Below are 25533 nucleotides of genomic sequence, written 5' to 3' on the forward strand. Positions count from 1 at the left end.
AATGAACAATCTGGAGAAACATATTTATAGGAGGGGAAGGGGGAAAAAAAACCTGGCAAGAATCCCCATACACGTCTGTGTGCAGTTAACCTCTGCTGTTAACACTGAAGGAAATGCCACCCAGTAAATGGAGGAGAGCTATAAAAATAAAACAACATCTGTATAAATTTTGCTAACACTAGCCTCCTATGACCTGTGTATTCAAAAGATGTCCATCGCCAGAAGGTAGAAGGGACGGGTGCACAATCTTGGTCTTTCCGGGAGTCTCAGTCTGAGCGAGGTGGTCACATTTAGCATATGTGCCACGTCCTAAGAGGAAGCCAAATAAATACTATGCTCCCTCTAGAGCTGGTCTGCGGGCCTTGTATAGGTGAAACACATCCAGAGACAAATACACAGACACACATGTACATAGGCATATATTTTTTCCTGTTTACTTCAGATGGAGACCTGGTTCCAACGCTTTTCATCTTTAACAAAATGAAAAACACCAGTGACAGAAGTTAATAGGGAAAGAGTAAAGGAAGAAAGTGGAGGAGAGGGAGAGAACTAAATTTCAGGGATCTGGATTCAATTAATCCACAGGATATGTAACAACTGTATGTCTTCAAGCCGTCTCTGGAATTACATAGTACAGCTCACACGGCCTCCGTGCACACAGCACGCTTTTCTCCCTCCCAGGCAGAGGAAATGATGTCTGGCGGCCTGGCCCAATCACATTTGGTCCATGGTGTCCCTGGTCCCTAAAACCAACCCAGCCCCCAGCATCCTCCTGCCATCTCTCAGACAGACTCCTCTGCCTGCATCCTTGTCAAACCGGACAGCATGCCGCACGCGGCCATAAAGCACTAAGTTCACACTCCATAATAACTCTGAACAATGTACTTTGTAAATCTGTCACCTTTAATGCCAGCAAAAATGGGGAGACAATAAACAGAGCGGCTGGGAAGATCATTAGCATGACGGTTTTCTGCCTGAAGGTGAAGCAAGTAAGCTACAAAGAGCAGCGGGAGGAGGACCTGGGGAAGCCAGGAGTGGGACTGGACTCCTCTGAAATGTGAAGGGTCCAAATGCCCTCACCAGCATGCCCAAGGAATCAGAGGGGATATGCTGGAATCCAAGTGTCACAGCCAAGAGGCAAATGCAACTGGAGAATATGATTACCAAACAGTAACAACTCTTCTTTCGTCAGGGGTGAGCACAACAGTGAGTCCACGGAGAGTCCAAAGGTCTGCATTTCCATCTGTCTCACTCATGACAGAGCACTCTGTCTGTCCTCCTCTACCCCTCATGCCACAGGGACCCAAAGGAATCAAACCTAACAAATCTTCCCATCCTGCTAATCTCTCCTAACCCATCCATCACCCCAACTTCTATTCTTTCAAATTTTCTGCTACCCAACTGACTCACCTTTCCAAGTTTGAATATAACCAAGACTGACATGGTGACAAGGACTAGAATTCAAAAGAGAACAATGCAACGCAGTATGTCTAACATCTGAAAGAATCTGCACTGCTCCACTATACTTTGTTCTGACAACTGCTCTGAAGATAAGTAACACACTTGTCCCCATTCAACAGATGGGCAAGGTGAGGCACTCTGGTTTGCCCACACCTACCCAATTATCCAGTGGGATAACACGTCCCAAAGCCCTGCTCAACAACTTTCTCTGAAGCTCCCAAGGTATAAGGCAGTGAGAGTACCTGACTGATGTCAATGGGCTTATCACGGCTGCCGGTCTGTACCAGGAGTTTGTAGGCAAGGACCCCATCATCTGATCCATTCTTGTAATTGTTTGGCATGATTTTCCCGGTTTCCCAGTCACTGTCAAATGCATCCTGAAGTCCTAGAAAAGGCAAATGTGGGTACTATATTATAACTCTTAACCAGATTGATCCTGGTCCTAATGGGGTGGACTGAGGACAGGGGAATGCTTGCCATCAACTCCAAGCACTCTGTATTCTGCTTATTCTTGATTTCACGTGATACTCGTGTTTCGTGAATGAACTTCAGGATGCTGATAATCACTGCTTCAAAAGGCAGAAGGGAGGGAACAATCATGTCTAGGAAACAAATACACACGTTTTAACCCAAAATGGCCCCCTCTTCTCCCCCAGGTCACAAGAGAGCACGAGAAAGCTGGGTGAAGAAGATACACTAGGCTGAAACGCTGTTTTGTGACACATTAGGTACTAAGCCACGGGTTCTTCAATACAACCAGAAATTCCATTCAGAGCAGGAAAAACACATTCAAACCCCCAACTTCAAACAGCAACTGAGTTGCTTCTCCAGCCCAGGGTGAGCGAACATGATTCTGTCAATTTGTTCCATCTGTTCGACTTGTGGAGCTAACACAAGCTGTGGGATCGGCTGCCAGGTTGTGTAAAGATCACAGCCAACACCTATTCACTCTCGACTGTTCTCTTCCTCTTTGCCACCCTTCCTTGAAGAGGGGGTGTGAAGGAGGGGGAGGACAGAGCTTGTGTGTGTGTGTGTGTGCAGAGAAATACCTCACAGGGTAAATTTGGATCGGATTGAGAACAGGAAGCCACAGGCCAATACAAGGGGGCTCTGTGAGAACAGATGACAAACCGCAAGGCCGGGGAGGGGGAAAGGAAAGAGCTTTGTGGGCTTGGGGGATGGGCGAGCCCACCAGCCCACCACACACAGCTGCGCTTGGCCTCTGTAATCAAAACCATCATTACAGACCTGACGGTTTGGCTACAGCTGTAAAGAGATAAGCGTGCTGGAAGAGAAAACAGGGCCCTAGTGACCCGGCCTTAGGCGCTGAGCAACTGCTGGCTCACACACAGTCTCCGCTGACACCCTCACCCCTTTCGTTGCCCTGCACCCCCAAATCACCTCCCACGTAGAACTCCAGAGTCCCAGCTCCTAAGCAGCCACATCTTTTGAACAAGCTGCACAGGCATAGGTTAGACGTGGTCAGTAGGAACGGAAGGGAAGGTCTTCAGTCACTTCAAAGTCACCTGCCCCCCACTCCTCCCAACACACAGAACTGGTTCTGTTTTTTGTGCTCAAAATGGGGGTTGAAGTTGAGGGAAGAGCAAAGCACAGACCCTCTCTCGCGCTCTCTGTCCCCCTCTGTCTGATCTTCTCTAAACCTTTCCTGTGGGCATTGTTTTCACAGGAACAATTTGGGGATGAGGCCCGCGGGCTCCCTGGTGAAAGGAGGCCCTGTTTGGGGAGTGTGGAGCGGCTGCAAGGCTGGGTGGGGAGACCACCGGGAACGGCTGTGCTCCCCTTGCACACAGACTGTTTTTCATAGCGAGGCATGCACACAACCCTCACTATTGAACAGATGTTATTTTATTACCTAAAGCCTTTTTTTTTTGGTTTTTGAAAAAAACAAACAGAGAAAAAAACCACCTCTACCCCAGAGCCCCCCAGAAAAGAGGCCTGTTCTGGTTTCCTCACCATAATAGAATTTTCATCACTTTGTGGCTTCCATGGCACTTTAACCCTTTCCTCTTGACCTGCTAATCCTGAGAAGCAGCTCAGGCTTATAGTGAGTGTGGGGCTGTCTAAGCATTTTACACTGATTACCTCTCATTTAATTCTTAAAACCTCATGAGTTTTAAAGCCTGCTAGTATTATTTTACAGATGAGAAAACTGAGGCTTAGGATGGTGAAGTAACCTAAGGAAAGTCACACAGCAGCTAAGTGCTGGAGTTAACCTTTGAAGAGGCAGCCTCTTCCAGAGTTGGCTTGAACCACAGATGCTCTGAACTGCCCTGAACGCACTGCAGTGCCCAGGAAGCATTTGCTGGAGCCTCAAGAATAAGAGTAGAGCTAACATGGGCACCAATTATATAAAGTGGCAAACAGGGGGCCCCCAAAATCTGAGTGCGGTTGTCGGATATTTATACTCTGAAGACACCCTCCAGGGAGACAAAGAAAGAAGGATTTGATTTGGGGAGGTTACCCCCACTGGCTATTTAGTTCAACTCATCATTGACGCTGTTGGCCCCTACTCACCATTCACTCTACTGGGGCTTCAGGATGAATGAGAAATAATCACTGACTTCACAGAAAAGCTAAGTTCTTTCATAATTAGTATATTATTTTCTAATTATCAAAAAACTCAAGTAGTAAGTCTTGGCCTAAGTGCACACACATTATACAATCTTGACACAAAACGAGGAACAGGAATTTGCTTCTTCCCTTGGCTAACTCTTCATATTCTAACACATGCCCTGCAAGAAAGAACTGTGATGTTTCACTTATTTACAGCAAAACATGAAATTCTGGCTAGAACTTTTTCATTTAAAATATTTTATATAAGAAATTATTTCCTAGTGTGAAGTTTTGAGTTAATTATCCCTATTGCCAATTTTTCTTTGATACAAGAGCTTAAAAAGAAAATGTTAATCTAAATTTTATTTGTGTAATTCAGTGTGAAATATAACAAACACCATTTGCGCAATATGGTTTTATCACTAAGGCCACTTCATTTGCATATATGTTTAAAGGTGACATTTGAGATACTTTCTGTATTTCGATTATATATTTTTATGAGTAAACCCCTCCTCCCTTAAAAAGACTGCTGGAATGTTGCTAAAGACTGATGGGATGACATGGTTTTCTAATGAGGGTCCCATTACTTACAACTACCCAAAATGTTCTGAAGGAAAGCTGACTCAAGGACAACTACTTCCTTGGAGGAAATAAATGTTCAAAGACCAAATCAATCACACAAAAGGCCCGCAAAGCATCTAGGCAGCTGGTGGTCCCAGTATCTGGCCTTCTGTGTACAGTGCTCCGCTGGACCTTGGCAGAGTCAGACGCAGGGATCTGGTCTGGCTGGGACCCAGATCAGGGGCCATGAATGGATCTTACTTGGTCTAGATGGGTGTTGTTCACTTAGCAATGAAAATAGGATTCAAGTGCACCTTTTAAAAAGATTCTCAAGTCCAAATGTTTCAGGTCTTTAAAGGGATGAAAGCATGTGGATAATTTATAATACGCTATAAAAAGGTTAGCTTTCTGCACTGCCTGGAGACAATGCCCTGCTGCCCCCTTCCCAAGCTCCGCCTAACATGCCATACTGAGCATCCAAAGGAATGGCCAAAGACACTGGAATCAATTCCACAATAACCCTTCTTCACTCAGATACTGGCAGTGCTCTGCAGATCTCTTTGTTATTTATGGCAAGTTATTTGCATGTCTTTGGCCAAAGGGGGAAAAATGAAAAGCAGGGAATCTCTCAACTTTCTGGGTCCTCTTTTGATTAATTATCTGAAAACAAAACAAAACAAAACAAAAACAAAAATCCCACCGCCTCCCATACTACTGTACAAAATAAGACCTGGAACAAGTTTAAATTAATCTCATGAACATGTTAAAAAACACTGTTAATGTCGTGTAGTCCTCTTTGCCTTCCTGTAAAAGAGGTCAAATCTGATATACATGCAAGAACAAAATTCTGGGAACATGAGTCAAGGCTAGAATATGTATTGAACAATTTTCAATGGAATTCACATTGTTTACCATTTCATGCAAACTCACAGGGAAACTGGCTGCTTAATCTTTACATACAAGTGTATTGACTTAAGACCAAAAAAGGCATTTAAATCTGTATTTAAACAAGCCTAATTAAGTGGGAAATTAAGACAATCATTTGGATAACTTAAGCCAAAAAATGTTGGGGCCATAATTATTTGGGTATTTCAGTAAGAATATTTTTACTTGAATTGTGTGTATAATTATCTTGATTCTCCACTTCACTTTGCATGTGTCAACACATAATAAATGAACAGATGTTCTTAGAATTACTGAATACATTCATATTCAGTCAACAGGAGCAAATTTAGGCCCTCTTTCTCTCCAGTTTACTACTATTTCCTAGAAATGTTTTTAAGGACAAGGTAAGAAGTGAAGAAAGACATTTTGAAGCAGAATTGATTATGATATACTATCAGATGCAATTGAGCATTTAAGTTTATTTCATATGCCAAGTCAAGAGATGGTCAAAATATGGAATTTTAAATTATATTCTCCAATGATACAAACTACTAGTGTAGCAAGCTATGATCTGGCAGCGAGTCAGCCTAGAAATTCCATCAACACTTGAATTTCACTTGGTCACCAAACTAACCACCATTCAAAAAAAAAAAAAAAAGAGTACTAGAAGCATCCAGCTCCATATTTTATAACCCAGTTTTCCATTTCCTACTGTGTACTCATAAATTCTTACAGAAGTTTCTGAATTGGCTATTTGAATTGTTTGCATTGTTTTACAGGTAAAAACCAGATTTGGGAGCTGCCCCAGAGTCTGTATAAGAATTTTAAGCAATCCTTAGAACTTAATGAAACATATCAGTGTTACATTCTAATCTAACACTTGAGTAAAGTGAACAAAGAGAACCTGTGGAAATCAAGCACACCAAAGAGCAAGGGGTGAGTGCTCACAAAGGATGAGTGCCCTCCAGCAGCATCTTACCTTGGAGCCAGTCTCTGAAGTAATGCAGCCACATTTTGGGAAGCTGTTTATTTTCTTCCAGCATGACATACTTCACATTACTGAAGCTCTTATGAAGGCCATAAAGTAAGTGCTGGATATTCGGGTAATCTGCTTTCTGAGTGACTATATACATGTTGTAGAAAGAAAAGTATTTGAACTGTGCAGCAATAAAGTCATATTCTCTAGTTTCCCGAGGCACAATGTCTGTAAGATCCAGCCCATCACGCACTCGGGTGGTCCCGTAAAGGCTGACCCCCAGCAGGCCCAGGAAAAGGAAGATCACCACGACCTGCAACAAAATAAGGGGCCCGAGATCAGACCCAGAGGAACATAACCAACTCTCTCTTGACAAAGATGAGCTGTTTGGTGTATACCTCACTCTTACCATAATACTGCCTGGAAATAGCACGTAGGGGTCATTTTTCCAGAGCAATAAAAACAGAAAATCATGGTAAATGCATTTTAAAACAAGCTCACAAAGAACAAAATGTTAAAAATGCAAGGAGTTGATGTAAATTTGAAAGAAACATTTGCCACATAGAGATTCATGCCTGTAGAAGATGAGCTCATTAAAATGGCCTCCAGCTTTAAATGGGCTGACTCTTTAGGAGGCCTGAAATGTATCACATCTGAAGAAGCAATCTAATGAATTTCAAAGGCACCTGCTTTTTTATTTTTTGAAGAACAGAGTCTTCTGTTTTGGTAATTACCTTGGCTTTTGGTTTTAAGAGGAAAGGAGCATAGTGCTTCTCAGCAAAAGATGAGAGTGTCCACCTGGTGCAGGGGGGCTCAAGGCAGTGGAGGCTGGAGTCAGAGAACTGGGAGAGCAGGTCCCTTGTGGAGCTGGTGCTCTCGGGGCTCTGGCAGCTGAGTGTGTCCTGAGCCATGGTGACGGGCTGCACGGAGATCTCGGAGCGTGGCTCGGCAGTGGTGTAGTACACGTGCGTGTGGGGGTCATACTCTGTGCGAAGCTGCACCGTGGACTGCATGGTGATCTGGGTTTCATGGGCGAAGCTGTGGCTGCTGTAGGGGGGTGGGGGGCTGTAGCGGGTGTTATCGTGAGTCTCTGTGTAGGCCTGGGGTTCAACCTGAATCACTCTGCTGACACAGGGGCTGAAAGAGGGGGAATTATATTGTGGTGGGATACTGAAACAAGGAAACAATGCCTTCATTTTTGCCAATGACTGATACTACCTACTTTACACAGTTCTGATTTAGGAACAAAATGTTATCACTGAACTCCACAAACATCATCTGGTTTATCTATCTGGACAGAGACATAAGTAAGTCAAAGGAGGCCAAATGGATGGTTGATCCTGAATCTGGGTGACAAAAATCAAGTTACATGCTGATGAACCTCTTTAATGCAGAATTCCTTTAAAAAAAAAGACTCAAAAACCAAACCACCAGAAGGGTGATATTTTTTCCAGATGGTGGTTTTAAACCATTGTTCTGCCCATAGGGATACAACACACTCCCAACGATCAGCAACATTGGTGTGTGATAAACAGTGACCACGTGTATCACAACCTCGGGGCTGTTGAGGATGCTCAAGGGAGGGGACAGACCCCGTGACTCTGACATCCCCCTGAGAAAGCATCCTCTGTCTATCATCTCCCCTGTGTCCAGCACACTGTTAACTATCTTCCTTCCAAGTGCACAGACTAAAAAGTTCTCTAAACATTACCACTATGTTCCCAACAAATAAAGGCCACAGCAGACAGAAAACGTACCTTGTAAAACAGCAGAAAATATCCAATCTCCTGTCCTCACGTCGATACAAATCCATGCTGAGAATTGCAGGAAAAATCAGCAGAACCATAGCAAAATTGAACACCACTACTACAGCCGCCTGGGAGGAAAAAAAATGTAGAGGTCACTAACACATCTCCTCCCAGTCAGAGGACTGCTTTGAAAAAATAAAGATGCTTTAAACAACATCCTTCTTTTACTTTCTTACTTAAGTATTTAAACCCGAAATAGATGCTGGAATTATCACTTTGCTTCTCGTCCATCACTAACAGACCACTTGGCTATAATAGGAGGGACTCATCATTCTGATCCTTTCCATCTCTAAATAATTCCATGAGTCCATGGGGTACAAACACAGGAACTAAACTAAACTAACATCTTCTAGCAACCTAACCAAACCAAACTGACAAAGGCAGAACAAAGAATATACTTGACATTTTACTTTAAGACAAAAAGAAACATTTTCCTCTTAGAATGCTCCTAAGAGTTCACTCAGCCCTGGTTTTACACTTAGAAATTTTATATATGAAGTGGATCAAGTATATCAAAATGTCACCTTTAAAACATGAAATAAAATTTCAAACACATCCCCTGAGGTTTTTAATAGGCACATTCCAAATAGCCTCTGGAGTAGCCTGGGGGGGGCGGTGTGTGAGCACAGTAACATAAAAGGTCAAGGAGAGTTAAGCAGAAATTCCTGTGTGTGACTCTAGTGTGCAGAATAAATAAGTACAGATTCAAAAGTCACTCCATAACCTAGAATAAACATGGGGCTAGATTCTGTAGTGCTTTGGCAAGTGTCCTGCTGACCTAGTAAAAATTATACAATTGGGCTGTTAATAAGGGAAAGTCAACAGAGGACAGTTGAAAGGCTCTCCCATTCAGAAAGGCATGGAAAGAAGGAGCACAGTGAAAAAATGCAAGTGGAATGCTAAGCAACCAAGAAATCACCAGAAATTTGCTTGAAAAATAAAACCTCTTACAAGGTTTTTCAAAGAACTGCTTAGTTGTAAAACCATCTCAAACTGGGTAAATGTCTCAGGGTGAGAAAAGAAAACTTGCTGGTAAGTGGTATGAAACAATATCAGAGAACTTCGCAAATGTCTTTGGATAGTAATTTTTGAATTTATGCTTGAGGTGAAATGCAAGCTCAAGTTTTGGAGAGATGCTTTTCAGTGATTAACACTCTGTCCAGTCTACAAAACCAAAAAATAACCAAGAATCTCCTAAAAATGACCCAATCCCTCTCTTTTTAATCTGCCTTGAAAACTCCTCATCAACTCAAAATATATGAAACATGTTAACCGGCCACTGTGATAAGGTATTTTAAAGACCTATCTAATGTGTTACAAGCAACTCACTATTTTGACTAGAGGGTTAATCTAACAGGCAAATAATTTAAAAAGTCAGGTCTCCATATTAGGTATGGAAGACACAAAGATAAATAAGACAAAAATCGTATTCTCAAGGAAAGACACAGCTAGAAACAAATTACAGTTTAGGCTGATAAATGCAGTAATAAAAGCAGGCCAGAGTTCCTGAGTGGCTCAGAGGAGGGGGAACAAGCAGTTGGGGGTACACATGGGGGTGGTCAAGAAAGGTTTCTTGGGAGATGGAGAAGACAAAAAAGGATTTTGGGAAAACCAGGGAGGAAGGATGTGCAGAGGAAATTCAATAGGTGGTGTCTGAGATTAGGAGCTATGAAGCACTGCTAAGTTTAAAATTCTGTTAAGAGTTAGAGAAAGGGGCAGGAATTTTGGGAGGTCAGGTAGCCAAGTTACACAGGATCCATCTGATTCCTGCTGCAACCAGGAGGTGGACATTAGTACTGCTGTCATCCCTGTTATAATAAAGACCATTGGTGCAGAGGAAGGCCACCTACCTGAGGTTCCCAGTAAATTGGACTCAGACTCAGGCTTGATGTGTCTGTCTCCAGGGACAGACATGGTGACCAGTGGGGTGGGGGGGTGGGGGGGGTAGCACGGGTAGGATTCCTGACCAATCAGAACAGAGGGAGAATGGGTCTGATTCTCAAGGGTTTTCCAGGAAACCTCAACCTTGGGGGTTGGATCCTTTCAGCTTCTCTTTTTATTACAGTCATGCTTAGATCAGGAGTATAATACAATAAGAAACTCTGGGCATCTCATTTTGAATACAAGTTCCTAGGGATGGGAGCAGAGACTGTGCAAAAAGTTCATATACACGAACATGTATACAGGTGGCCCAGATGTTGTGGCCAGAACAACACAGATGCTTTCTGCAGTGGATGGGGGATGTATCTGATACCAGCCTCATCCATCCAAGAAATGTGATGGGTATCTTGCTTGGTCTCTTTGTGGTAGAAATGGAGCAATGAAAGAAGAAACCCAAGGTGGTCTCCCATCTCAACTTATTGTCCAACAGCTTATTAAATACACAAGCAGGGTATTTTCTGACAAGAAAGTAGTAGAACTCCAATATCCTCTAAAGAGCACCGAAATGGTAATAACAGCTAGCAAGAATTTCTCAGTAAGAAAGGAGTGTCACCACTAGAGCAAAGAGCAGTTTAAGAAATTTTAGGTAAATCTGAAAAGCTGATTTTATACCAGCTTTTCAGGGGATGATTTTATACCATCAATCAATTCTAATTGCTGTGTTTAAAGGAAATGTCCCATTCCCCTGTAAAGCATCTATGGGTGGCCCCACTGAGACACTTGCAGATCAGAGAGGAATTGGCCTGCCTAGAGGGGCCCTCATCTAAACCCTCTTACCATCTGGAACAATAAGGCATCCTGTTTCGGGAGTTTTCATTGAAGAACAAATACCAGTTATCAGCAAAACCCTGGTGCACGGCATTGGTTCTAAAAGAATTATAGACAGTGCCACTGCTTTCTGGTATAGAGGTGGCATTTGGACAGATGGTGAAGACTGACACAGAGGTTTCTTTGGGAAAAAAAATCTATTTATTTTGACAAGGTTACACAATTGAAAAAACTTGACAGGGAAAAATTCTAAATGTCAGTTTATTACTGGACAGAACTGTTTTGGATACATCTCTTTAGATGCTTAACCTATAGCATCCTGAAAATACAAATAAATACAAATGAATAACCAAACTTTCAACTTAACATGGTTACTAAAGGAAAGAGAAATTATATAATGGTCGACTTCAAATGTCAATACATTTTAAAGGGAACCAAGCATAAAATTTCTGATGGCTACTGCAAAAATCATGGCATGCTTTTTTCCCTTACATTTTCCATCCTTTTTTTTTTTTTTAACAGAGAATGAACCAGTATCACAGGAGGTCATTTTTTAATAAATGAAGATTCCTAGAAGCTGTAGATGCAATTTTCTAGATACTCCAGTACCCTGGAATAGAAGTGCAAAACCAACAGCATTCAATTCATCTCAGTAAGGTGCTTACCTTAGGAGAACTTAGCGAACTGGATTTTCTAAAAGACGAAAGGAAAACTCATGTAGCTTTTCAGACCACCACACCATAGGTATCATTAAAGGAGAGTATGCCTTGATGAATCATCAGTTTGTACTGAGAGAGAACAGGAGAAAATGAGAGAGAGGGACAAGAAGAAAAGAAGGAGTGTGAGGCAGCCAGAACAGCGAGGGAAAAAGCAGGCAGAGAAGGACAGAGGCAAGAGGGAGGGGCCCACTGTTTAAAGACTCTAGAGCAATTTCTCAGTGCCAGAATCTGCTGTATACAAGACAAAAGCAGGCTCTCAACGGATGCTGCATACATGTATGCCTGTGCAAAAGGCATCCTACAACTTTAGCTGTACCAGAAAAATTCATAATTAGTGGGCATCTGTTATTTACCTTTCGTATTACTGAGCAGTTATATATGTTTTCATTTTCCTTGAATTTTGGTCCCACTTTTAGATTTCATTTATTCCTCACTACTTCTATTTTTTATGTATTTATAATAAAAACTTAAAGAACCTTTTTTAGTATTTCTCTTTGGGGGGTTCTGGTGGTCATAGTGATGGGCACAGAATTTTACACCAAATATTAAACAAGTGTAGTGTCCACATCTAGTAAGATCACTAGTTGCTTAGTCCTATATAGGTGATTAGTGAAACAAGATTCATATCAGAAGGTTATAAAAGAGCTGAGTATGTTAATAAAAATACACATATAAACCTAATCTATGATTTGTCGATTTCTTCTCCTGGTCACAATCCTTAGAACCTTTTGGTGATTAAAAGGAGCAAAGCAGCATGAATAAAGCTGGATGGATGTAACAAAAGTTTAAAAAGTGGCAACAAAATGTTTGCTTTAAAAACCTGGCCATCTCATGAGTTACTATTGCATTGTAAGACACAGAGAGAAAGGAAAGTCACTGCTTTAATCTTTTTTGGACAACAGCTGAAGCTTTAAAATTCGAATTTAATTCACAAAACCTCAATAATATCCTTGAGGAAGACCATGTCACAAACTGGTCAAGTAGCCTTCTTTATCTGCTGTGTTGACCAATTTCAGGATGTCCCATGAATTTCAAGCAGCTGAAGAGCAATGCCCATACCATAGCTGCATCCCCAGTTGAGGGAACTCTTCATTCTTACAACTCAGATGGCTCCTTGGCACAATATCTCAGAGGCCTCTAGGTGTGAAAGGGCCTGGTTTGGAAGGAGCAGAACAAAGAGGGACAAACTTGCATAAGAAAGGGAGAGGAATTCTGAGTTTTGGGGGGCAGCTTGAGAATGGGGTAGGGAACCATAAGGAAAGAGAAGAGAGACCAGGAGAGACTGTGGGGGGAACCAAGGGAGGAAAGGTAGCAAACAAGGGACTAAGGAGCTCCCCCAGGCGGAGACTGGCCGGTACCTCCTCACCTGGTGAAGTATCTCACGCTCAGTGTTATGTTCTTGCCTAGCCTGGGCTACACTGCAGCCTCATCCCATGTCTGAGTCTGCTTTGTGCAGTGGCTTTGTGTTGGGGGTTGCTTTAGGGAAATCAGGGCTTTCCTGGTGGCTCAGAAGGTGAAGAATCTGTTCGCAATGCAGGAGACCCAGGTTCAATCCCTGGGTCAGGAAGATCTCCCGGAGGAGGGCATGGCTACCCACTCCAGTATTCTTGCCTGGAGAATCCCATGGACAGAGGAGCTGGCGGGCTACAGTCCACAGGGTCACAGAGAGTAAAACAAGACTTAGTGACTAATACTATCTCCACTTTCATTCAGGGAAATCAAGAGAGGGTGGCCGGCAGGGGAGGGCAGTCGAGCACAGAATTTAGAAGCAGGGGTGATTAAGACCTGGCTGTACCAGGGACCAATCCAAGGACTCCTGCTCATCTGCAGCAGGGGCCTCTAGGCGTCCCACACAGAGTGGCCTGGTACCATTTTAGTTTAACTCTAAAGAAAAGGGAAACTCCCTAAGGCAATCGGTTACGAGGATGCCTAAGCCTCAGGGCTTGAAAGGAAAAGAAAGAACCCGAGAACTTTGTCTCAAAGGGAGTGCCAGCGTCACTGTTTAAAGAAGCATCCACCCCCAGAAAAGAGAGCCCCAAACGCTGGCCTGCTTCTTTAATTCATGGCGGTAAAACCGTAAGCACATCAGTGGAGAAAAGGAGATGTGGGAGGCTGGCTGTGAGCACAGTGCTCGCAGACCCGGTCCCTGGAGACGCACCTGCAGGGAGAAGGCCCGCAGCGCGGGAACTGGGATCAGCGCGGCCATGAAGAAGGCTGCGACGTTGCTGATGGAGGTGAGAGCCACGCTGGCTCCCGTGCGCTTGAGGCACTCCCCGGTCCTGTCCTGAGAAAGAGAAACCACAGTGCAGGGAGCTGCGAGGTGGGGCCTCAGACAGCAGGTTGTCTGAGCAATTAACAATTCAAGGAAGTGGCAAAACAAGAGAACTAGTATTTTACAATGCTTATGTGAGGGGACATCTCTGCCTTTCTCTCTAACACCAACCATGAAAACCTATCTATCTATAGGCATGTGTTGTTCATGGTCATTTCTACCCAAAGCACAACACTGCAAGATAATGATTTGAGTAAATTTTTAATATGATTAAAAAGGGGCAAGGGGAAATGAGAATAAGGTGACCCAAAAACTCAAAGAAACAAATGTGCACTCTGGAACAAGTGTCCTAAGATTCTTCTAACTTACTTATTTACAGGCAGTAATGTATCTTCTGACTTGGGACTGAAATAGTTACTGGGCCAGACTGAGAAAAGGGAAAGGACAAACACTCAAGGAACACAGAGGGATTTCTGCTTTCCTCAAAGCTTTCTTCTTTTATTTTCTATTAATTACCTCAAAAGGAATTCTTTTATTCTGTCCCGTTTCACTAAATGCATGCGCCAGAAGAAAGACATCATCCACACCAACGCCAAGAGCAAGAAATGGCAAAACCTGTAGTGGAAACACAGCACAGTGACATTAGACAAATGAGGTCCAATTCTGAGAATCCTAAAGCTATTTAAAACATTGCCACCAGCACCCCTAGTAGGTGCCCAAAGGACAGCTTACATGAACTTGTGAAAATTTTACTTTTATCTGATAGTTAAATCCCCATATGTAGAAGTTGTAGCTCATAGTAGATCTTGTACATTACTAAGTTCCATGTATAATAATTTTTTAAGTTAATAAATGAAACAGAATCTAACTCATTTAAAGCAGTGGTTCTCAGAGCGTGAGCCCTAGACCAGCACTGATAGGAGCTGGCTAGCCGCCCCTACCCTAGATGGGCTGCATTAGAAATTCTGGTGATGGGGCCCAGCAATTAGGTTGCACAAGCCCTCCAGGTGATGCTAATGCACATTCAAGATGAAAACCCACTGCTCGAATATACAATATAAATTCCACTGATAAATGAGGCATCTCTGACTAATCAACAAGCCCATTCAGACCTGCCCACTGTCAAGTGGTCTATTTAGAGACAGCACTCTCTGAGGAACGAGGCATCCAAGCGAAAAAAGCCTGAAGACCCTATAGGTGATACGGACACACAGGAGGCCAACTAGGCCAAGCCTGGAGAGGGGTGTTTGTCAATGAACAGTGGACGATGGCTCCTTTAGTACCTGAGTTGTTGCAGCATTAAAGGAAATCCCGATCAATGAGCACAGGCCCAATCCTGCAGCCACTGACAGTGCAACCAACAGGACGCCAGCCAGCCCCACGGCACCCTGGGACTTGGAGCAGTCCCAGCGCAGCATGGTTAAACAGGCATAGGCAAGCTGCAAGCAGAACAGTTGGGGCAGGGGTTGGGGGGAGGTGAAGGAATGAAGGGGAATTGGAGGAGGGGGGAGAGGAAGGGGGAGACACAAAACAAAAGCCAAACATTAGAATGTATAAAGATTCTAATGTTTTCCCCCACCCATCACCCCAAATCAAAAGGTAGAACTTATTAAATCCCAACAACAACAAAAATTTACATTACAGACATCACACAAAATGATACAAGTCAAAGATGGGCAAACTGCAAATGGTAATAAATGCTTTACATGACCACTTTTTAAACCGTTATGAAGCCGAGCTCTCACTGTCTTGGATGCACGTGTGTGTTAAGAGCAGTTAAAAAGCAGGGGCAGTCATGAAAAGGTAAAAACTGAGAAACAAAACCAACCCCCTCCTCCCCCGAAGAAGTGAATCGACTGTGTGTTACCATCAGTAAATAGCCGCTGGCCACTCGGATGACGCTGACATCAGAGAAGGACTTGAGGATGTCATCCAGGGTTGTTGTGGTAAAGGAAAGCACCTTCTGAGTGGAGTTCTGAGCAACACTCTGATGAACCACCTGTGGTCACAACGCAAGGACAAATTCCCAGATGGGATTTAAGCTGCAATGAGCTTCAACAGCACGGACTTCAAGTGACATGTCCCCTTTGCCTAACCTCCACTACTTCTGGATGCCTTAAAAAGAGTTCTACAGGATTGGTATTTGGACTTGAATTAACATGAAATGACCTGGGCCCAAGACAGTGAAGGCTACTGCTAATCAAGTGAGAACATGGCGCTGCAGTAAGCCAGTGAGCCTGTGTGACTGAAGTTCACTCTGAGAGCACTATTTACTCTGCGTCTGAGACTGCTATTCTCCTCTCCATAACTCCACAACTGATCTGGGGGTCCATCAGTTCCTCCCTAATCCAAAACAACTCATTCTTATGGGCACTCCTCCCCCCACCCCTTTCATTTTGCTGGCCACTTTTAAAAGGTCACATGCAGCTCAGTGGAGGTCACTGCTTGGGAAACAAAGGCCAGCTCCTGTCACATGACCTAACCAAGGGGACTGCAGCTGTGAACAGATTCTATGCCTTGCTAATGTTTTCCAGACACCTTTTCTTGCTAACCAAGTGTTTTTTTAAACTCTGTTATGCCTCAGCTCTGGGGTTCACAACTGGTTCCTCACAATGTTTCAGGGCATTGCAGTTAGAATTAGCATCACCCAGATAGGAAGATTTTTCAGTAGAAAGAAAAGGAAAAAGTTCTCATCACACCAGATTCCCAGAATTACAATCTACCATGAAAATAAATGAGAACGTAAACAATGTTTTAAAAAACATGAAAATAAAGTACTTAGTAACTAAGGGGACTGTGCTAAGATTCAACGGGCATCAGAACACCAGCCGTTTACCTCCACATACGTCCTCTGCCAAGCCTCCAGGATGGCCGCTGCCTTGTCCTCATTCCAGTTGATGTGCGAGACATACTCATAACCCTTGAAGTGTTCATACATTTGCTTGGGAGTCATTAACTGAAACATGGTCTGCAGAGCATGGGCACTGTGATGGGGTGGAAAAGCCACAACATGAGCGTCCCCGGAGAGCAGCTCTCACTGTGCAAAATCCCCACCCAGCACCCTTGACTCACCGCAGCCATCCAGTCCTACGTGAGCACATGTTTCCATTAAAATGGGACCTGGATGGTTATTTTATTTAATAGATTGATGTACCATATTAAAGGTGTAACCTTACAAACCTTTTACAGATACACCCCCAAATTAAATTAATAGGCAATTTCCTTTCTCAGTTTCTATTCAACGAAACAGGAAGGGTAGGGGAGTAGATAGCTTGACCAGATATGCTGGGCTCAGCGTTGCATGCTTGCTTGTGCAGAAATCCCAGACGACGGCTCTCTCGAGGGAGAAATCTCAGACGGAGTGCCTGACACTTGACGGAGCGGAGTCCACAAGTGCACAGAGGATAATTCTCCTTTAGCCGTCAGTTGTTGGTCTTTCCTTTTAACAGTCTGTGACAGAGTTCAGCTTGTATCACTTAACTCCACATGGTATGACCAATCCCTCTTGCCTACTTTATCTTTTCCCCAATTTTGTACATAGTAGGTAGATCTTCTAAAACTCTACACTCACTCACTATGGTCTTGAGGAAAATGATAAACCTGTTTTTGAAAAGTTCCCCAGAAGGTGATTTTTTGAGCTGGTCTGGTCACTATTATTTTCTAATATTCGATGACACCGGCCAGCTAGCTAGGATAACAGTTAAGTATTAATACAAACACACTTGCAGATGTCAGAAGAGAAGTGGTTTCTGAGGAGAGAGCAGGCGGCTTGGGTCTTCCGTGCTGGATTACCTGACAAGCTTCCCAGTGCTGTTCTTCACCGTGCCACCCACAATCAGTTCCTCCTGCCAGTGCATATACTTTCTGGATAATCCATGACACCCACCATTCAAAACAAGGGCCATATCAAGAGGCTGAAATAAAAAGACAGCCACATAATTACAGGAATTAGTAGGCAGGTCACATGCCTTGTTAAAATCCAGTGCATTAAGGGCTTGTTTGTTTCAGTGAGAACATTAATAACAAGGCTAATGAGAGGCGTATGGCAAATCTTACAGCAAAATTTAGCTCTTTAAACAAACTTAGTTCCACAGACCAAAAAAGTTGAGAGCAAAATCTTAAAAACAAGAGAACTAAAAATGGGGGCAAATATCAAGTTTTTCTCCCTCCCTCTCCTGAGGAGAACGCAATGGCTGTACTTACTTTGGTTGTATTTTTGTTGGGGGCTGTGGCGGGACAGTCTGGATCAGCTGGATTGAGGCAGGGCCGGTCCATGTAACCATGACCAACTTCAGCCTTATTCAGCATTTCCTCCCAGCTGTCCACTTGATAGTTTATTTTCTTTAACTCTTCTAGGAATTCCAAAGGGTCAAAGTTTGTCCACTGCAAAGGAGGCTTACCTCTGTGAAAGAAATTAGGAGGTGAGACAATGAAAAAGAGGCTTCTAAGCCCAGAGTAAAATAACCAGACTGAATCCAGATTACATCTGGATTGTACGATGCTTTGTGGGGATACAACTGTAATTCTGGGACCCTGGAACAAAAATGAAATGCTCCTTTTCAGTATGCTGCTATGCTGTGCTTAGTCACTCAGTCGTATCCAACTCTTTGTGATCCTATGGACTGCAGCCCTCCAGGCTCCTTTGTCTATGGAGATTCTCCAAGCAAGAATACCGGAGTGGGTTGCCATGCCCTCCTCCAGGGGATGGAACCCAGGTATCTCCCATTGCAGGCGGATTCTTTATGGGCAGAGCCACCAGGGAAGCCCAAGAACACTGGAGTGGGTAGCCTATCCCTTTTCCAGGTAAACTTCCCGACCCAGGAATTGAACCGGGGTCTCTTGCATTGCAGGTGGATGCTTTATCAGCTAAGCTACCAGGGAATCCTCCTTTCCAGTATCCCTATATGCAAACCTATATTGGGAAAATAATTCATGAATGGACATGGCAAGCAGAAAGCTTATAAATTAACAAAAACATTAAAGAATCTTTACTTGCTTATACAGGATATTTAATACCTAAAAACAAAATTAGCCAAATGGGTGCTCCGAAGCAGAAGACTGAGACCCAAAATTCAGGGGGGAGGGAAGGTGGGGAGGAAATCACAAAGTCAAATTAGCATTTGCCAGCCTAATAAATGCTTTGTAAATGTCATCAATAAAAATATTTGATCTCCATTACCTTTAATAATCCCATACTTATGAGTGCTCTCTGACAGCCCAGCAGTCAACCCCACAAGACCCCTGCTGCCTCTGCCATCACCGCCATGAAGGACACTTCCCTCCACACTCACTTTTGAATTTGTGCTGTTGACAGACCAGAAAGGCTTTTGGCTGCCTGTTATGTGGTTCAAACCACACTGTAGCTGCTCAACCAGGCTGAAGTCATTATTCAGAATCTCCCAACCAGAAAACATAAAACCCCTTATTTCCCATCTAAAACTGTACACTGAAGGTCAGGGTATGGCCACTGCAAATTGCTTTTGCAGATATGTGCAAGCTAGAAGAGAAACAATAACCCAAGCACTAACTCTTGCATAATTAACTGAAAATGTCTACATTAATTAACAATTATTCCTCAAATGATGTGGTATACATAATATTCAACTGTGAAACCTCCCTTACCATGGCCTTCAAAGATAGTAGGTTTCTCTCTTAAATGTCATTAATGTGATCCAAAGAAAGGTTAGCATTTCACTTAACAGGAAGATCTTAACCTTTAACATGAACCCACTAATAAATTCTCTCCTTAAAAAATAAGCTAAACCTATGTAAATGCTAGGTCTGCAAAACTGCAAACATTTTAAAGAGTTAAAAATCACACATACTCTGAAATAATTTGCATTTTATTTGCATATAAATAGGCTGGTAAAAGTGAATGAAATTTAATGCCTACAGAACTTTTTTGAAAAGAGGAAAAACATTCTGCCCTCTCCCCCAGCTATTCACTCAAAACATGCACATGGAATTTCAATGTTTTTATTTTTTATTCGAAACTAAAATAGAATAAGCAATGATAAAGTAACATGAGAAAGATTCTAGGGTTTAGAAATCACAGAGATCAGAAAATAAGATCACACACTTACAGTAGGTATGCCGTCCCAGACTGTAACTTCGCCCCTTCCCAGAAGCAGTCCAAAGGTGTAATAATTAAACAAGGGTAAAGATACTCTATTATCTGTCAAAGTTGAAAAAAACAGGGCATGCATTATGCTAATGTATACTACTGGGCTATTTGAGAATTTTTTGCAAACAAAAAGAAAATACATACCTGATCCATGTAACCTGTTTCTGTGATAAGTTCTCCAGATTTATAACACAAATGTTCCAATTTCCACTGTCTATAAAATAAAAAGCAGAGACAACTATTTCTTGTAATAAAGGAAATCTGTGCAAAATCAGAACTACAGAATGTACAGAAAGAACTCCAATTTTGATCACTTTTCAGTATCTGTCAAAATGAGCAGAGCTTTGCCAAACAGATTCAACAAGCTTACTTTAATGAATAGATAATACACAACTGTAATTAACATGTGGGGTGTTTATGTAAATGAATGCTACCAAAGTACTTGAAAAGTCTTGTTTTCTTAAGTGTTCTCCCAATAATCTTGTTTACACCATTAACCTGCTTTCCCACATACATTAAACAACTTTGGGGCAGATAATTCAGACCTGAATTGTCAGAAATTCAAAATAGGTGGGGACTAAATTAGTGAAGTTCATTGACTGGATGAGCAAGCTCTGGGAATAGATGATGGACAGAGAAGCCTGTCCTGCTGCAGTCCACGATAATGTCCTTATTAACAGTGTTCAAAATGAATGTTTCTCCTCTTAACCACAAATGTAAACAACATTTCCAGGTAGACTGGTTTCCCACTTTACATTCTTCTATTCTTGTCCTACAGAAATTATATTAAATATACTGATCAACAATTACCTCTATTAACTATCATCTGTCTATTATTATAGAGTTTTGTTATCCCTAAAAGAGTGCTAAATAAACCCAGACCTTTTCCCCAAGTGTATCAGGGAAATAAGTCCAATTTGGAAAAAGAGAAACTAGGACAGGGTAAGGATGAGAATTCCAAGTAAAGAAAAACATATATAAAACTCCTTCTAGACTGCTCTATTTCACTGAGCTCCTTTTTCTCTCTTGTACCAGTTACCCAAAAGGACATTCTGGACTTTGCCCTCTTCCTTATGGAAACTTCCCATATATCTCAGTGCCTTGCTGAAATGCCACCTTTCTGCTAAGCTTTCTTTGATCAGTCCCATTGAAAGTGACCCCTTTCTCTTGAACCCCAGAACAGTGCTCTCTTTGTTGACACGAGCACCTGCAGGAGAGACTGCCTGTGTTTGCTTTGTACCTGCTTCTCTGTATTGTCTTTCCTCTGCCTAACTATAGGCTGTCAGCTCCTGAGAGCAGCGCCCAACTCACCCAACCATCCATCCACCTACCACTCATCCATCTATACATATACTTACATTTTAATTCCATACAGCACAACACGTACTATCTAGCACTAGTAGGTTCTCAACATCACGTATCAACTAACTCTTTCTTACACTTGCTTGAGAAGGGCATGGCTATGCTTCAGAAAATCCACTGGGCTTAGAGTCAGAAGAAAGGGTTTGAAACCTGGCAGTACTATTTGATAACTATTTGAACTCGGACAAATGCTTTAATTAATCAAATTCTAGTTTTTTCACCTAAAAAAAATGAAATGGGTTGAATGAGGTATTCTTTCAAGTTCAGGTCAATGCATAAAAGCTCTCTGGTTCCACTGTTGTGTAAGATGGTAATTTCATTGTACAGATGCTCCCACCTTCTCCTTAAGTGTGTAAGGGACAAGCCCTCTTAAGGCAGGGCCCCGTTTTGTTAGGAATGCATTAGGTATGCTTACAGCAGCCCTGGGACACCCATTTCCAGGTTCTTTATGGGCCTCCACTTGCAAATTCTGCAAAACTGCACTGGTTGATTGCTTCCCCGATAGCACTCCTTACAGACTGAGAGGGCTGTGCTGAGAAGAGTGAAGATGGGCTCTCGGGCCAAGTCTGCCTGACAACAACACTAAAACCCCTCCTTCCCTTTTCCAGAGCCCTTCCAGGCGTCCACGCACCTGATCTTGTTCTGGTAACCCCCTGAGAAGAAGAGCGCACACATGATCATAAACTTAGTTCACAGATGAGGAAACAAAGGTATGCCAAAGATAGATGACTTGTCCTACACTGGGGCCTGAGGACTTGATCTCCAGCTCTGTGGGTTTTAGAGTCAATCCAATTAAGACCATGGAACTTGGAGGTTACAGTAGGAGGGACAAGTACAGTTTTTGGTTTTACTCTCCACCCTTCATTCTCTCTGGACAATGAATATATCTACCCTGCTGCTTCCTCTTCTCTCCTAGGGGAAACTGTACTTGCCAAGCACTCAGTTTAGAGGTGTTTGATGATGGGCAGGGGCGGGGGGGGGAGGATAAAGTTAGGTGAATGCCAACCCAGCGGTATTTTCAGTTCGAGGAGAAGATTCAGTTTAAATTCAGCAATCCAAGCAGTTACTCAGTCAAGCAACTCCAAGTGCCTGCTCTGATTTAAGTGCTGAGGTACAAGAATGGATAAGATGTGGTCCCTACACTCTGATCTAAGTGTTGGGGTATAAGAATCGATAGGACGTAGTCCCTATAATCTGTTTAGATAGGTAAGAAAAACGACTGTTGGTTTCCTTCCAGAACTCTTCCTATGCTTTTACTACATCCACAGCATTGCTAAATCAGCTACGAAGTTGAAGGGTAGTATTTTGCGAAGGTGTGTTAATCCACCTTACTCTGCCTACCTGTCCCCAGGAATTCATCACAGTAGTTCAAACTATTTTTTTTGTTGTTTTTGGTAACACACACCAACTGTTAACATCTGTACTGAATACAAAGTAATGAGAAGTAACTTCTTTCTTATTCTTTGTGAATTGACAAAAATGTAACTGGTCCAGAAATATCTAAAATAGTGAAACATCTTTGGAATGGGTAGGCAGCCACCCAAATGGCTGTTTGAAGGACCATACTCATTTGGGTAGAGTGCCAAGATACTTACTGAAAATACATTGTAAAGTAATGTAATTCATATGTTAACTAAACTCTAGAGACAAATCAAGACTTTAAAAATCATTTCAATGGAAAACTATCTGAACTAACTAACACTCCAGGTGTATTTCCAGAGCAACTTTATTGACTGAAACAAAGGAGTCTAAAGGCAGCATGCTCTCCCCACCATCTTACCTGTTATACATATATACATGGACCCGGCTGGCCTGGAGCGCCGAGTCCAGATGCTGTCGGAGCGCTTCTGTGGTTAGGACGTTAGCACCTTCTTCCTTGGGGGTCTGAATCATGAGTTGAGGATTAAACATAGCCTCTTCTCCAATCTTCTGACGAGTATAATTTAATTCACGACTCACTCGTCCACCAACTGGTAAACATGCAGAGGTTTCAATTAGAACAGCAAAATCCCCAAATTCACATTCCATTATCTCATTAAAAGGAGCAGGGTACGTGATAAATGAGCTCTGGTCATGAAGATGTATGGCTGATGTTAGAGGAGTAACATTCACTTTATTATGATTGCCAATGTGAACTCTACCAATAACAAACATATAAAAAATACTCACTAAACCTATTAACAATGGTCCTGCCTGTCACATACTCAAACCTAATGCATGCGTGCTCTGTGCGCCTTCTAACTAATACACCATATGTATAAGGGGGAGGGGGAAGGAAAACTTGAGACACCTTTTCCTTGCAGACCAGACCAAATACCCCTGTTACAATTTCTTTCACTTGTATAAACAATGTGGCCCTGCAGTGCATTTCAAGATAAATGGCTTCAATTTACACTCTTCTCCTAAATAATCTGGCAAAGGTAACAAGGAAATGTTTCTCCTTGTTGGAAAAAGAAATAAGGAAAGGTGGCAAATGTGTATTTAGCACAAAACTTGCCAGGAGAAAATAAATAATATGATTCATGTCAGATGCACAAGGGGAAATCCCACTTGAGAGGAACCACATGGATCCGCCGTGGCTGTCTTGGGAGGCCCTGGAACCTGCTCTCTCAGACTCATGTGTTCAGCATCCAGAAAGCACAGGTGTCAGGTTCTGAGTCCCCTGGGGGTGGGCTGCCTGTGTTCTGGAAGCTTCCCTAGTAAGTCTGAACCCCTGCCCCAGAATCTCCAGTCTGAGTCACCTGGGGGTGGGCTGCCTGTGTTCTGGAAGCTTCCCTAGTAAGTCTGAACCCCCGCCCCAGAATCTCCAGCAGGCAGCCACGGCTGGGCATGAGAAAAGCCAGCACAACGAAGCCCAAGTAACACTGTTACTAAAAACTGCTTGTCTTCTTCCTCGGGTCCTAGGTTATACTTCAATTAGGGCTTTAGAACATGCCAAGCTCAGGATGCTGCAACATATGGCAGAAGGGAGTTTCACTTCCCAATGGAGCTGTGTGTGCAGATGGGCCATGGGCATGGATGGGCGCTGTGAGAAGAAGCTCTGAAGAGGCGCTCTGATTCAACATGGGTAAGTAAGGGCTTTGAGGGAAGGCCCGCAGGGGCAGCAAACATAAGAGAATCCTGGAGCACCCACACGCTCCAGTTCCTACAGGCACTGTAAGCTGAATGTTTACTGAAAAGCAGGCCTTCAGCTATCTTTCAGAAAGAACCCTCAAGGATCACCTCAGTTTTCCCACGAGGAGAAATACCTTTTCTTCAGGTTTAGTATTCAAGGACATAAACATTTGGTTTGAGCAAGTAAATAAGTACTGGGAACAGCGGGTTGTTTAGTTCTCTTGGCATATTTTATAAACAAGAGAGCAGGATAAAAAGCAAATAATACCCTCATTAGGAGAACTAGTCCAGATCTGCAGACTGGCAGGGTCATCTGTGCAGGTTCACGCAGATGGCCAAGGCCACTGCAGAACTCTGTGAGGTGAGGTGAGGTTGAACATACTGTGTGTGTTCGAGAGAGAAGAGGAAAGGGGAGGGGAGGTTAAGTGGGAAGGGGTGGTTGGGAGAAGAGAGGGGGAGAGAGAGGGAGGGGAAGAGATAGAGAAATGATCAGCTGGCTATAAAAACTATTTAGATGCTGCAGAAAATTTTGATAAATGCCCAGGGAATTATTGAGGCCCTAGCAATAAATGCAAAGTTAAAGACCATAGGAAAACCTAGGAAACAACTTGCAATAGAGGAAGAATTTACATAACGCCACAGGCTTCTCAGGACCCTCCACTAAAGCTGCCTGCAGGCAGGGTCTGGCTCCTTCTGGCAGGAATCACTATGCATTATTTCAACCAATTAGCTAGTGAACTAAATTGCACTCAATCCACGTTCTCCAGAGATAGAAAAGCTGTTTGAGGCCAAAAAAAAAAAAAAAAAAAAGCCAATTACTAGTCCAGAGGTCACTTCAGAAAACCACAGAGTTGCACACCAAGGAGCTCCAAATAGCCTTTTCAAAAAAAAAGCAAGCTCAGTCCCTTCCTTTTCTCTGGACATAAGACATCAATGCCCCACACATATCAATCATTTATATTTCTACC

The 25533-nt window shown here is 42.9% G+C and overlaps 1 protein-coding gene across 4 annotated transcripts in view; it reads right to left on the reverse strand.

Moving 5' to 3' along the window:
* The window catches only part of PTCH1 (patched 1), a 61680-nt gene that overhangs the window by 17039 nt on the left and 19108 nt on the right, over positions 1-25533 (reverse strand). For 3 of the 4 annotated variants that reach the window (XM_040245185.1, XM_040245200.1, XM_040245210.1), the window contains 14 exons: positions 23232-23421; positions 20234-20303; positions 20049-20140; positions 18169-18367; positions 17758-17879; positions 16802-16949; positions 15833-15964; positions 15249-15404; positions 14482-14580; positions 13852-13977; positions 8215-8333; positions 7192-7594; positions 6461-6770; positions 1704-1846 (listed from right to left, as the gene is read on the reverse strand). In XM_040245185.1, the coding sequence (XP_040101119.1) occupies positions 1704-1846; positions 6461-6770; positions 7192-7594; positions 8215-8333; positions 13852-13977; positions 14482-14580; positions 15249-15404; positions 15833-15964; positions 16802-16949; positions 17758-17879; positions 18169-18367; positions 20049-20140; positions 20234-20303; positions 23232-23421 (2309 nt within the window). The remainder of the gene's footprint in view (positions 1-1703; positions 1847-6460; positions 6771-7191; positions 7595-8214; positions 8334-13851; positions 13978-14481; positions 14581-15248; positions 15405-15832; positions 15965-16801; positions 16950-17757; positions 17880-18168; positions 18368-20048; positions 20141-20233; positions 20304-23231; positions 23422-25533) is intronic. The other variant, XM_040245194.1, reaches the window with a different exon arrangement.

This window comes from Oryx dammah, unplaced genomic scaffold, assembly GCF_014754425.2.
Source record: "Oryx dammah isolate SB20612 unplaced genomic scaffold, SCBI_Odam_1.1 HiC_scaffold_1, whole genome shotgun sequence".
NCBI classification, from domain to species: Eukaryota; Metazoa; Chordata; class Mammalia; order Artiodactyla; family Bovidae; genus Oryx; species Oryx dammah.